Source organism: Cololabis saira, chromosome 2 (assembly GCF_033807715.1).
Source record: "Cololabis saira isolate AMF1-May2022 chromosome 2, fColSai1.1, whole genome shotgun sequence".
NCBI lineage: Eukaryota > Metazoa > Chordata > Actinopteri > Beloniformes > Belonidae > Cololabis > Cololabis saira.
In genome coordinates, this window is record NC_084588.1 from 56,043,195 (window position 1) to 56,057,774 (window position 14,580).

Here is a 14,580-nt window from a genome sequence, read left to right on the forward strand (position 1 = left end):
TTAAAAAAAACTTTCCAATAAACGTAATTTAAAAACAAAAAAACAAATGACTAATTACACAATAAAAAAACACTTTCCAATAAACGTAACTTAAATAAAAAATAAAGAAATTACAAATTACGCTATTTAAAAAAAACAACACTTTCCAATAAACGTAATTTAAAAAAACAAAAACCAATTACAAATTACGCAATTAAAAAAAAAAACACTTTGCAGTAAACGTAATTTAAAAAAAACAACAAACAAACAAAAAACGAAACCAAAACTACAACAAAGTTATAAAATACCACAAAATAGCTGTCGGCAAACACAGATGGTCGTATTCTTTTTTGATTCAGAGAAAAAAAATATGACAATGGGGGCCAGGGAGAGGAGTCTTGAGGGACGAACCTTCTCCCCCGCCCAAAAGGGGCCGTTACCCTGACCGGGCCGTTACCCTGACCGGGCCGTTACCCTGACCGGGCCGTTACCCTGACCGGACCGTTACCCTGACCGGACCGTTACCCTGACCGGACCGTTACCCTGACCGGACCGTTACCCTGACCGGACCGTTACCCTGCCCCCCTCACTCCCACACTGCAGGATCCGGTGTTTTGCATTCAGAGATGCTCTTCACCACCGGCAGAGGATGCTGCACCATGTAGAAAAGAGAAAAAAGAGAAGAAAAGGGGGGCCAGCACAAGAAACTACAGGAGTGACTCTAACACACTAGAGTTTACACTACCTAGAGATTTACCAACACCAGCTCAGGGCTGTACGCTTACTTTTTTGAATGGTAGCACTGGTGCTAGCAAGTTAAAAATTTTAGTAGCACAAATAAAAATTTACTAGCACACCCGGGTGGACAGTTAGTAGGGGTGTAACGATACACTAATCTCACGATACTATACACGATACTGAGGTCACGATAACGATACGATATTATAGCAGTATTTTTTTAACAACCTTGAATGAGGAACATATGACTGGAAAAAATTGTCTTTTATTTGAAAGACACAAAATACAAAACAATACTGTGCGTTTGCCCTATTGTTACAGTTTGTAATGCTTTATAACTGTTTAAGTTTTAAAGAGAAAGCCAGGCCGACCATTTTCCACAAACTGAACTAAAAGTAAATGTCAGGTTTGCATTATGCATCTTCAGTTTCATACAAATAAAAATATTTTGCCACAAACTGAATAGTTTTTCTCATGTATGATTTGACTTTTTTATTTTCCAGAAATTTAACAACTAAAATTAAATAAATAAATAAAAGTAAATAAATACATACAATTTTACATCATAAAAAAGATTGATTCATGCTCACCTTATAAGTGTAAGAGGAGATTTATTTTTGTTAAGAAGGTTATTTTGGTAATTCAGGGTTCATTATTAATTTATAAATATATTCTTTATATTCTGATGTAAATCAGGGACTATAATGACACTAGTCAGTTTATCTGTAGTGATTAGTCTGTTTTAGATTGGGCGGAGTGATACAGCACTAGGTGCTGTGTTGATGCTCTAAAATCCTACACTGTTGAGGGACAGTAAAGTACTCTCAAACTCAGCAGAAGTTTCCCCGTGTTTATCCTACTCACGACCCGAAAAAGGTTTAATTTAATAAGGTAAGGCTTCACTCTACACCAGCCTTAAAAGTTCAGAGCTCAAAACCCCGCTAGAGTCCCGTGAACGGGACCGCAAAAAGGTACTACTTTTTTCTGAGCGGAGTAAGATTTTGGTCCGCGTGTTGAGGCGCAGTCGCCACGCGCGGTCGGATCATGGATGTATTAATAGTATTAATAGCCTTTCCACACGGCGCCCCGGCCATATGGTCGCGAAAATATGGTATTTTTATATGAAATGTCAGAATAGGTAATTTTTTTGACGACACCCCGGTTGAGAAAGTCTGATGTAAGTCAAGAGACATTCATATTGATTTTCACACTTTTTTTAACATGACCCCAGCGCAACTCACTCGCACAAATGCGAGTGGATACATATTTATCTTCGCACCGGGTGATTTTTATTCGCAAATGCGATGAAAACTGTCGCACTGTGCAGCCCTGCCAGCTAGAGGTTTACTAAACACTAACTATAGGCTTTACTAAACAGAAAGGTTTTAAGTTTAGTTTTAAAGGTGGAGGTGGTGTCAGCCTCCTTAACCCAGATTGGAAGTTGGTTCCATAGTAATGGTGCCTGATAGCAGAACGCCCGCCCTCCAAATCTACATTTAGATACTCTAGGAACTACGAGTAAACCTGCACTCTGAGAACAGAGAGCTCTGACAGGAACATAAGGCACTATCAGGTACTATACTAATTGAAGCACCAGCGTCTTTGTTCCTATTGCTGAATATCATAAAGTTTGTTTTATTAAGATTCAACGATAATTTATTTAGATCAAACCATGTTTTTACTCTTAAGTTCTTGTTTAACCACCGCCAATACCTGTGTCACATTTTCCCCACAATAGTATAAAGTTTTATCATCCGCGAACAGAATACACCTTAGCAATTTGGTTACATTAAACAAGATCATTCATAAACAAACTAAACAGTTTTGGCCCTAGGACCGAGCCCTGAGGTTCTCCACACTGCATGTACTGTAATTCAGATTTTACTTTATCTGTCTGCACAAACTGCCTTCTCTTTTCTAAATAACTTGATACCCATTAATGTGCTATCCCTCTGATCCCGTATTTGCTAGGTTTTTTAAGAAGTAGGCTATGGTTGATGGTATCAAATGCCTTTTTAAGGTCAACAAAAATACTACAAAAATATTGTCTTTTATCTATTACGGTGTATATTTCTTCAGTTAATTCCATGAGAGCCATAGCTGTGGAGAGATTGGATCTAAATCCATATTGGCTATTGCTTATTGTTCTGTTTTATTGGACTCTCCCCACAGAACAATATTACTCAGCGTTCTCTCTTTTTCTTCATTTATTTTCCTTTAAGATAATTTTGCAAAAGTTCCCAGGTAATAACCTAAAATGATGATAAAATAAATGACAATTATGACCATAAAGCCATTCTAATGTGTGTCACATAACCCACATAAATAATAAATATACATTATGAAGCCTTTTATGCCAATTACCATAGCAATAATGTTATGCTTCAACCCATAATAACGTCATGAAGCATCAATTCATCACATTAAATTATCATAAATAATTAGTTCATCAGTCCATAATAAATGTTGTCTATTATCAAACCAAATACTTTGATATCCAAAATATCATATGTATATCTATTAAAAAAACTATCAAACGAATAACAGACAATAATAACAGCAATAAAGCTAGAAAGAAACATATTAACATATCAAATGTATTCTAAGTAATATAATGAAAACTTGCCCAAAACCGGCCCTGTAGTTTGTTTACTATATGAATGAATGAATGAATGAATGAATTAATTAATTAATGAATGGCGTTTACTGCAAAGAAAACTACAAGTCCCATCATGCATCACTGCTGGAAACCAGGAAGTTCATACGGCTCGATTTTACCGCAGCAAACTTTTAACACCTGTTCACCTGCTCACCTGTTCACCTGCTCACCTGTTCACCTGTCTACCTGTCTACCTGTCTACCTGTCTAGTCTACCTGCTCACCTGTTCACCTGTCTACCTGTCTACCTGTCTAGTCTACCTGCTCACCTATTCACCTGTTCACCTATTCACCTGTTCACCTGCTCACCTGCTCACCTGTCTACCTGTCTACCTGTTCACCTATTCACCTGCTCACCTGTTCACCTATTCACCTGCTCACCTATTCACCTGCTCACCTGTCTACCTGTCCACCTGCTCACCTGCTCACCTGAGTGTGGGACACGCCCCCATTTAAAGCTGTAGCTAAAACATGAATGAATTAATGTCTGTTCCACATAGATGTTTTACTTACCACAATTCTAATTAACATTATTATTAATAAAGGTCATTCGAATATTATTATATAATAGTATCGTCTATGAATGAATGAATGAATGAATTAATGAGTCTAACCTGATTCATGTTTGTCTCCCGACAGGTTTCGACCAATCAAAGGGCGGCAGGAGGAGCTGAAGGAAATCATCGAGTGCTTCAAGAAACACGACAGCTTGGAGAAAGCTTTCAGGGCGCTGACGTCGGGCGACTGGTGCCGGAACCTGTTCCTGCACAAGAGCAAGCCCCAGGAGAAACTCTTCAAACAACACGTACGTAACCCTAAACCTAACCCAGGAGAAACTCTTCAAACAACACGTACGTAACTAAACCTAACCCAGGATAAACTCTTCAAACAACACGTACGTAACTAACCCTAACCCAGGAGAAACTCTTCAAACAACACGTACGTAACCCTAACCCTAACCCAGGAGAAACTCTTCAAACAACACGTACGTAACCCTAAACCTAACCCAGGAGAAACTCTTCAAACAACACGTACGTAACTAAACCTAACCCAGGAGAAACTCTTCAAACAACACGTACGTAACCCTAAACCTAACCCAGGAGAAACTCTTCAAACAACACGTACGTAACCCTAAACCTAACCCAGGAGAAACTCTTCAAACAACACGTACGTAACTAAACCTAACCCAGGAGAAACTCTTCAAACAACACGTACGTAACCCTAAACCTAACCCAGGAGAAACTCTTCAAACAACACGTACGTAACCCTAACCCTAACCCAGGAGAAACTCTTCAAACAACACGTACGTAACTAACCCTAACCCAGGAGAAACTCTTCAAACAACACGTACGTAACTAACCCTAACACAGGAGAAACTCTTCAAACAACACGTACGTAACTAAACCTAACCCAGGAGAAACTCTTCAAACAACACGTACGTAACCCTAAACCTAACCCAGGAGAAACTCTTCAAACAACACGTACGTAACCCTAAACCTAACCCAGGAGAAACTCTTCAAACAACACGTACGTAACCCTAAACCTAACCCAGGAGAAACTCTTCAAACAACACGTACGTAACTAAACCTAACCCAGGAGAAACTCTTCAAACAACACGTATGTAACTAACCCTAACCCAGGAGAAACTCTTCAAACAACACGTACGTAACTAAACCTAACCCAGGAGAAACTCTTCAAACAACACGTACGTACGTAACCCTAAACCTAACCCAGGAGAAACTCTTCAAACAACACGTACGTAACTAAACCTAACCCAGGAGAAACTCTTCAATCAACACGTACGTAACCCTAAACCTAACCCAGGAGAAACTCTTCAAACAACACGTACGTACTAAACCTAACCCAGGAGAAACTCTTCAAACAACACGTACGTAACCCTAAACCTAACCCAGGAGAAACTCTTCACAACACGTACGTAACCCTAAACCTAACCCAGGAGAAACTCTTCACAACACGTACGTAACCCTAAACCTAACCCAGGAGAAACTCTTCAAACAACACGTACGTAACTAAACCTAACCCAGGAGAAACTCTTCAAACAACACGTACCTAACCCTAACCCAGGAGAAACTCTTCAAACAACACGTACGTAACCCTAAACCTAACCCAGGAGAAACTCTTCAAACAACACGTACGTAACCCTAACCCTAACCCAGGAGAAACTCTTCAAACAACACGTACGTACTAAACCTAACCCAGGAGAAACTCTTCAAACAACACGTACGTAACCCTAAACCTAACCCAGGAGAAACTCTTCAAACAACACGTACGTAACCCTAAACCTAACCCAGGAGAAACTCTTCAAACAACACGTACGTAACTAACCCTAACCCAGGAGAAACTCTTCAAACAACACGTACGTAACCCTAAACCTAACCCAGGAGAAACTCTTCAAACAACACGTACGTAACCCTAAACCTAACCCAGGAGAAACTCTTCAAACAACACGTACGTAACCCTAAACCTAACCCAGGAGAAACTCTTCAAACAACACGTACGTAACCCTAAACCTAACCCAGGAGAAACTCTTCAATCAACACGTACGTAACTAAACCTAACCCAGGAGAAACTCTTCAAACAACACGTATGTAACTAACCCTAACCCTAACCCAGGAGAAACTCTTCAAACAACACGTACGTAACTAAACCTAACCCAGGAGAAACTCTTCAAACAACACGTACGTAACCCTAAACCTAACCCAGGAGAAACTCTTCAAACAACACGTACGTACGTAACCCTAAACCTAACCCAGGAGAAACTCTTCAAACAACACGTACGTAACTAAACCTAACCCAGGAGAAACTCTTCAAACAACACGTACGTAACTAACCCTAAAACAGGAGAAACTCTTCAAACAACACGTACGTAACCCTAAACCTAACCCAGGAGAAACTCTTCAAACAACACGTACGTAACCCTAAACCTAACTCAGGAGAAACTCTTCAATCAACACGTACGTAACTAAACCTAACCCAGGAGAAACTCTTCAAACAACACGTACGTAACCCTAAACCTAACCCAGGAGAAACTCTTCAAACAACACGTACGTAACCCTAAACCTAACCCAGGAGAAACTCTTCAATCAACACGTACGTAACTAACCCTAACCCAGGAGAAACTCTTCAATCAACACGTACGTAACTAAACCTAACCCAGGAGAAACTCTTCAAACAACACGTACGTAACTAAACCTAACCCAGGAGAAACTCTTCAAACACGTACGTAACTAACCCTAACCCAGGAGAAACTCTTCAAACAACACGTACGTAACTAAACCTAACCCAGGAGAAACTCTTCAAACAACACGTACGTAACTAAACCTAACCCAGGAGAAACTCTTCAAACAACACGTACGTAACTAACCCTAACCCAGGAGAAACTCTTCAAACAACACGTACGTAACCCTAAACCTAACCCAGGAGAAACTCTTCAAACAACACGTACGTAACCCTAAACCTAACCCAGGAGAAACTCTTCAAACAACACGTACGTAACCCTAACCCTAACCCAGAAGAAACTCTTCAAACAACACGTACGTAACCCTAACCCTAACCCAGGAGAAACTCTTCAAACAACACGTACGTAACTAAACCTAACCCAGGAGAAACTCTTCAAACAACACGTACGTACTAAACCTAACCCAGGAGAAACTCTTCAAACAACACGTACGTAACTAAACCTAACCCAGGAGAAACTCTTCAAACAACACCTACGTAACTAAACCTAACCCAGGAGAAACTCTTCAATCAACACGTACGTAACCCTAAACCTAACCCAGGAGAAACTCTTCAAACAACACGTACGTAACCCTAAACCTAACCCAGGAGAAACTCTTCACAACACGTACGTAACTAACCCTAACCCAGGAGAAACTCTTCAAACAACACGTACGTAACTAAACCTAACCCAGGAGAAACTCTTCAAACAACACGTACGTAACTAAACCTAACCCAGGAGAAACTCTTCAAACAACACGTATGTAACTAAACCTAACCCTAACCCAGGAGAAACTCTTCAAACAACACGTACGTAACTAAACCTAACCCTAACCCAGGAGAAACTCTTCAAACAACACGTACGTAACCCTAAACCTAACCCAGGAGAAACTCTTCAAACAACACGTACGTAACCCTAACCCTAACCCAGGACAAACTCTTCAAACAACACGTACGTAACTAACCCTAACCCAGGAGAAACTCTTCAAACAACACGTACGTAACTAAACCTAACCCAGGAGAAACTCTTCAAACAACACGTACGTAACCCTAAACCTAACCCAGGAGAAACTCTTCAAACAACACGTACGTAACCCTAAACCTAACCCAGGAGAAACTCTTCAAACAACACGTACGTAACCCTAAACCTAACCCAGGAGAAACTCTTCAAACAACACGTACGTAACCCTAACCCTAACCCAGGAGAAACTCTTCAAACAACACGTACGTAACCCTAACCCTAACCCAGGACAAACTCTTCAAACAACACGTACGTAACTAACCCTAACCCAGGAGAAACTCTTCAAACAACACGTACGTAACTAAACCTAACCCAGGAGAAACTCTTCAAACAACACGTACGTAACTAAACCTAACCCAGGAGAAACTCTTCAAACAACACGTACGTAACTAACCCTAACCCAGGAGAAACTCTTCACAACACGTACGTAACCCTAAACCTAACCCAGGAGAAACTCTTCAAACAACACGTATGTAACTAAACCTAACCCTAACCCAGGAGAAACTCTTCAAACAACACGTACGTAACTAACCCTAAACCTAACCCAGGAGAAACTCTTCAAACAACACGTACGTAACTAAACCTAACCCAGGAGAAACTCTTCAAACAACACGTACGTAACCCTAAACCTAACCCAGGAGAAACTCTTCAAACAACACGTACGTAACTAACCCTAACCCAGGAGAAACTCTTCAAACAACACGTACGTAACTAACCCTAACCCTAACCCAGGACAAACTCTTCAAACAACACGTACGTAACTAACCCTAACCCAGGAGAAACTCTTCAAACAACACGTACGTAACCCTAAACCTAACCCAGGAGAAACTCTTCAAACAACACGTACGTAACTAACCCTAACCCAGGAGAAACTCTTCAAACAACACGTACGTAACTAAACCTAACCCAGGAGAAACTCTTCAAACAACACGTACGTAACTAAACCTAACCCAGGAGAAACTCTTCAAACAACACGTACGTAACTAAACTTAACCCAGGAGAAACTCTTCAAACAACACGTACGTAACCCTAAACCTAACCCAGGAGAAACTCTTCAAACAACACGTACGTAACTAAACCTAACCCAGGAGAAACTCTTCAAACAACACGTACGTAACCCTAAACCTAACCCAGGAGAAACTCTTCAAACAACACGTACGTAACTAAACCTAACCCAGGAGAAACTCTTCACAACACGTACGTAACCCTAAACCTAACCCAGGAGAAACTCTTCAATCAACACGTAACTAACCCTAAACCTAACCCAGGAGAAACTCTTCAAACAACACGTAACTAACCCTAACTCTTCAAACAACACGTAAACACCAGCCTGATCCTCCGTCTGATTGGCTGCTGAGCAGACTAACCCTCTGATTGGCTGCTGACCCTGACCTCTGATTGGCTGCTGAGCAGACCCTGACCTCTAACCCCTGACCTCTGTTTCTGCAGGTGTTCGTTTACCTGCGGATGTTTGCCACGGACAGCGGCTTCGAGATTCTTCCCTGCAACCGCTACTCGTCGGAGCAGAACGGCGCTAAAATCGTGGCCACGAAGGAATGGTGAGGAACTGAAACTTCTCTCTCTGAAAACCTTCTTTTAGAAAAGTAGCATCACAACCTGAACCCCAAAGATCCTGGAGGAACTGGAACCAGAACTGGAACCAGAACTGGAACCAGAACTGGAACCAGAACTGGAACCAGTTCGGTTTCTCTGGAACTGGAACCAGAACTGGAACCAGTTCGGTTTCTCTGGAACTGGAACCAGTTAGGTTTCTCTGGAAGGTCAGACGGATCTGTAGCCTCTCTTGCTAGGCTAGGCTAGGTCAGGCTAGGCTAGGTCAAGCTAGGCCAGGCTAAGCTAGGCCAGGCTAGGCTAGGCTACGCCAAGCCAGGCTAGGCCAGGCCAGGCCAGGCTAGGCCAAGCTAGGCTAAGCTAGACTAGGCCCGGCCTGTTGTCATGGAGACGCCGGCCAAACAGTTACAAACATGTAACGCTGCCCCCTGGTGGTCGCTGGCCCAGCTCATGGTCTCTCCTCTGTTTCAGGAAGAGGAACGATAAGATCGAGTTCCTGGTCCAGAACCAGGCCCGGTTCTGGTCCAGACCCGGGCCTGGTTCTGATGGTTCTCTCCTCTGTTTCAGGAAACGGAACGATAAGATCGAGTTCCTGGTCGGCTGCATCGCCGAGCTGTCGGAGAGCGAGGAGAACATGCTGCTGCGACACGGAGAGAACGACTTCAGCGTCATGTACTCGACCCGCAAGAACTGTGCCCAGCTGTGGCTCGGCCCGGCGGCCTTCATCAACCACGGTACCAGTACCGGTCCACTTCAGTCCACAGGTTAACCACGGTACCGGTCCACTTCAGTCCACAGGTTAACCACGGTACCGGTCCACTTCAGTCAGCAGGTTAACCACGGTACCGGTACCGGTCCACTTCAGTCCACAGGTTAACCACGGTACCGGTCCACTTCAGTCCACAGGTTAACCACGGTACCAGTACCGGTCCACTTCAGTCCACAGGTTAACCACGGTACCGGTACCGGTCCACTTCACTCCACAGGTTAACCACGGTACCGGTACCGGTCCACTTCAGTCCACAGGTTAACCACGGTACCGGTACCGGTCCACTTCAGTCCACAGGATAACCACGGTACCGGTACCGGTCCACTTCAGTCCACAGGATAACCACGGTACCGGTACCGGTCCACTTCAGTCCACAGGTTAACCACGGTACTGGTACCGGTCCACTTCAGTCCACAGGTTAACCACGGTACCGGTCCACTTCAGTCCACAGGTTAACCACGGTACCGGTACCGGTCCACTTCAGTCCACAGGTTAACCACGGTACCGGTACCGGTCCACTTCACTCCACAGGTTAACCACGGTACCGGTACCGGTCCACTTCAGTCAGCAGGTTCATCAATCCAAATATCGGAATAAAAGCGTCATGGAGACAGACGGGCGAGGGAACGAGCAGAAAGACCGGGAATAATTTAAAGGGGAATGAGTAAACATGATCCGGAATTATTCTATTCAGATTTAAAATCGGAATAAACCAATTACTTTGGAATTAAGTTTAATTCAGAACGGCCCTTTTCATTCTGAATTAGGTGTTTACATGGTCATTTTTACTCATTTTAAATCGGATATAATTTTAATTCTGAATTAAAGAGGAATTAAACGCACTCAATCAGGTTTCAGGAGATGTTTCACTGATCTTCAGTTCAGAGGAAAAGCTGGACCTGGTTCCAGAGGAAAAGCTGGACCTGGTTCCAGAGGAAAAGCTGGACCTGGTTCCAGAGGAAAAGCTGGACCTGGTTCCAGAGGAAAAGCTGGACCTGGTTCCAGAGGAAAAGCTGGACCTGGTTCCAGAGGAAAAGCTGGACCTGGTTCCAGAGGAAAAGCTGGACCTGGTTCCAGAGGAAAAGCTGGACCTGGTTCCAGAGGAAAAGCTGGACCTGGTTCCAGAGGAAAAGCTGGACCTGGTTCCAGAGGTCTGAGCGCGTTGAGACGTCTCTCAGTCTCAGACCAGCTTCATGATTGCCAGGACCGGAGACGCTTTAATGACTCTGGTCGATAACTGGATATTAATTGTTCTGGTTGATAACTGGATATTAATTGTTTTGTTCCGGTTGATAACTGGATATTAATTGTCTGTTCTGGTCGATAACTGGATATTGATTGTTCTGGTTGATAACTGGATATTAATTGTTTTGTTCCGGTTGATAACTGGATATTAATTGTTCTGGTTGATAACTGGATATTAATTGTTTTGTTCTGGTTGATAACTGGATATTAATTGTTCTGGTTGATAACTGGATATTAATTGTTTGTTCTGGTTTCTCTAGACTGCCGGCCGAACTGCAAGGTAGGTTCTGCTGACCGGGACAAGTTCTCCGTGGTTCTGCCGGGCGCTAAAGGGCCGCTAACGCTGTGATGTGTTTCCAGTTCGTATCGACGGGTCGGGACACGGCCTGCGTGAAGGTTCTGCGGGACATCGAACCCGGGGAGGAAATCTCCTGTTACTACGGAGACGGGTTCTTCGGAGAGAACAACGAGTTCTGCGAATGCTACACATGTGAAAGGTGAGAAGACGAGCTAAGACCCGCTAAGACCCGTCAAGACCCATTAAGACCGGTTTAGACCCGTCAAGACCCGTTTAGACCCGTCAAGACCCGTTAAGACCCATTAAGACCCGTCAAGAGACCATTAAGACCGGTTTAGACCCGTCAAGACCCGTCAAGACCCGTCAAGACCCATTAAGACCCGTTAAGACCCGTTAAGACCGGTTTAGACCCGTCAAGACCCGTCAAGACCCGTTAAGACCCATTAAGACCCGTTAAGACCCGTTAAGACCCGCTAAGACCCGCTAAGACCCATTAAGACCCGTCAAGACCCATTAAGACCGGTTTAGACCCGTCAAGACCTGTCAAGACCCGTTAAGACCCGTTAAGACCCGTTAAGACCCGTTAATCAGAATCAAGTTTATTAAGTCAGCTTGGAAAACTGTTTTTGACTTCGGACATGGTTTTGTGCGTCTGTTTTCCAAAGGGTAACACTGGGATGGGGGGGGGGGGGAAACATCTTCACACTGAATATCATACAATACACAGTATCAAGTTGCAAAAAAACACCTCAGCAGCACACAGAATAACAGACAGTGATCGCCGTCGTGGCGCTCGAAACCCGGAGACTGTTGGGTGGGGGGGGGGGCTGATAAGAGGGAGGAGCCAAGGATGGCGTTGAATTGAGGGAATTGTGTGTGCTTATCAGTAAGTGTCTGTCTGTGAAGCGATGAGTCCGTCCATGAACCTCCGCCCAGAGCTGCTCTCAGCCAAATGTCCTTGATGTTATCAGGCGGCTCGGTACAGTTCTGAAAACAGGGATCCACAGATGTTCGTGGGAGAGGGGGAGGGTTAGTTGGGGCAGAGTCACCTTGTTTACATTCCACCAGAAAGATTGTGACCGGAGCGGTCGGCCTAAGACTGCTCTGTCGAAGGCAGATTATAGAATCAGCAGTTATTTTGAAAACAGGCAGCCTCAGTAATTTTCCGTCTGCCTTTCAGTCTCTGATTCATCAGCACGACTCCAATCAGACGAAAAAACACCCCCGCCAGCCTGCGGTTCTGTTTGAGAATCGCATCCAGCTTACGGGCCTGCTCCCCAAACGTGAAAGTCAGAGCGTTGATCGCTTTTCTTGATCCTTCTGCCATGTCCAGCAGCTTTGAAAGAGCCAAGACGGCTGCCGACGACTTACGCGTTTCTGATACATCAGGAAACCCCTACCTCTGATCGTGAGGATAATCAGGAGAGATCCTGCTATCATAAATCTAATTATGAAGCATCTTCTACGTCCTTGATGGACAGGATCGCCATGCACAAAGGCTTCCAGTATTTGTAGGAATCCATTGTATATCCAGCGAAAAATGTCCCATCGGGGCAGGAGGGCTCCCTTACCCCCTGTCTTCTTGTTGCAAAAATGTGGTCAATTGTGCTGAGAGACCAGTTAATCAATTCCATAATTGTAATTTCGGAGGAGTGAAAAGAAGAGAACTCTGAAGACGAGACAAGCAAAAGCAGTAGCAGGGCAGATTGATAAGGGAGAGGAGCAGAAAAGCGTCGGCCTTCGTCGAGAGCCGGAAGAAGAGAAAAGACCCGCTAAGACCCGTTAGGACCCGCTAAGACCCGCTAAGACCCGTTAAGACGCGTTAAGTCAGGGGTCGGGGGTCAGGGGTCGGGGGTCAGGGTCGGGGGTCAGATACGGGGTAGTGGTGAGTCTGACCCGTGTTCTCTGTTTGCAGACGCGGCACCGGCGCCTTCAAGTCCAAGGCCGGGCTGCCGGCGGAGGTTCCGGTCATCAACAGCAAGTACGGGCTGCGGGAGACGGACAAGCGGCTGAACCGGCTGAAGAAGCTCGGAGAGGGAAACAGGAACTCGGACAGCCACTCGGTGGGATCCCACACGGACGTGGACCAGGACCCGGCTCACCCCTGTAAGTGAGGGGGGCTAACCCGGGGGGGACTAACCCTAACATCCTAACCTTAACATCCTAACCCTGACCCTAAAACCCTAACACCCTAACCTTAACATTCTAACCCTGACCCTAAAACCCTAACCCTAACATCCTGACTCTGACTCTCAGGACCCGGCTCACCCCTGTAAGTGAGGGGGGGGGGGGGCTAACCCTAACATCCTAACCCTAACCACCTGTTTTGGGAGAAATCTCAATTAGGTTCTTGGAGTGGTCGGCTGTACCAAAATGAATCAGACACACACTCGCTTTTGCTATAAGATAGGAATACATTTATTAGCAAAAAGCAAGCATTTACATAGAAGACATCCACAAAACTACCCGTTTGCTAGGATAAGTGTCGAATTACCCCCCCACAACTCGGCAGTACACACAATATCACTCGTTTGCTAGGATTACGCTACAAGCTATCCCCCGCAAAACAGCAGCAATCATCACAGTTGCAATCATCACACAAGTACAAGGGTTTTTAAGGCCTTCTTACCTCGACACGAAACTGGAGAGCCCTGCAGTCCGGTTTTTGAATAAGCCAAGGAAAAAACCCCAATGCCGGGCGTTTTGCAAGAACCCACGGCCGACTCTGACTAGACTTCCGGGTTCCCTGTCTTTTATACCTTTCCCTTAGCACCTTGCGGAGGGGGTGGGAAAGACCTATTCGCCCCCCCGTCCGCAAGCTCTCAAAACAAGTTTCGGCTCCCACGGGACCCAAAATCCCGTGCGAACCAGGCCCTTTCTCACAGAAAAACAGGCATTTGCTATAATAAACAGCAGGTGCGCGGCTGACTAAAACTAAAGCTGTGTTTTGGGAACCCAGGGCATCTTCAGGACACAAAACTTATTTTTTCTCACTTCACCACCCCTGTAAGTGAAGGGGGGGGCTAACCCTAACATCCTAACCCTAACCCTAACCACCCCTTT

The 14,580-nt window shown here is 44.6% G+C and overlaps 1 protein-coding gene across 1 annotated transcript in view; it reads left to right on the forward strand.

Moving 5' to 3' along the window:
* The window catches only part of kmt5b (lysine methyltransferase 5B), a 30,409-nt gene that overhangs the window by 6,613 nt on the left and 9,216 nt on the right, over positions 1-14,580 (forward strand). The window contains exons 4-9 of the mRNA XM_061707371.1: positions 4,015-4,180; positions 9,083-9,192; positions 9,773-9,939; positions 11,480-11,499; positions 11,580-11,716; positions 13,433-13,623. Coding sequence (XP_061563355.1) covers positions 4,015-4,180; positions 9,083-9,192; positions 9,773-9,939; positions 11,480-11,499; positions 11,580-11,716; positions 13,433-13,623 — 791 coding nt within the window. The remainder of the gene's footprint in view (positions 1-4,014; positions 4,181-9,082; positions 9,193-9,772; positions 9,940-11,479; positions 11,500-11,579; positions 11,717-13,432; positions 13,624-14,580) is intronic.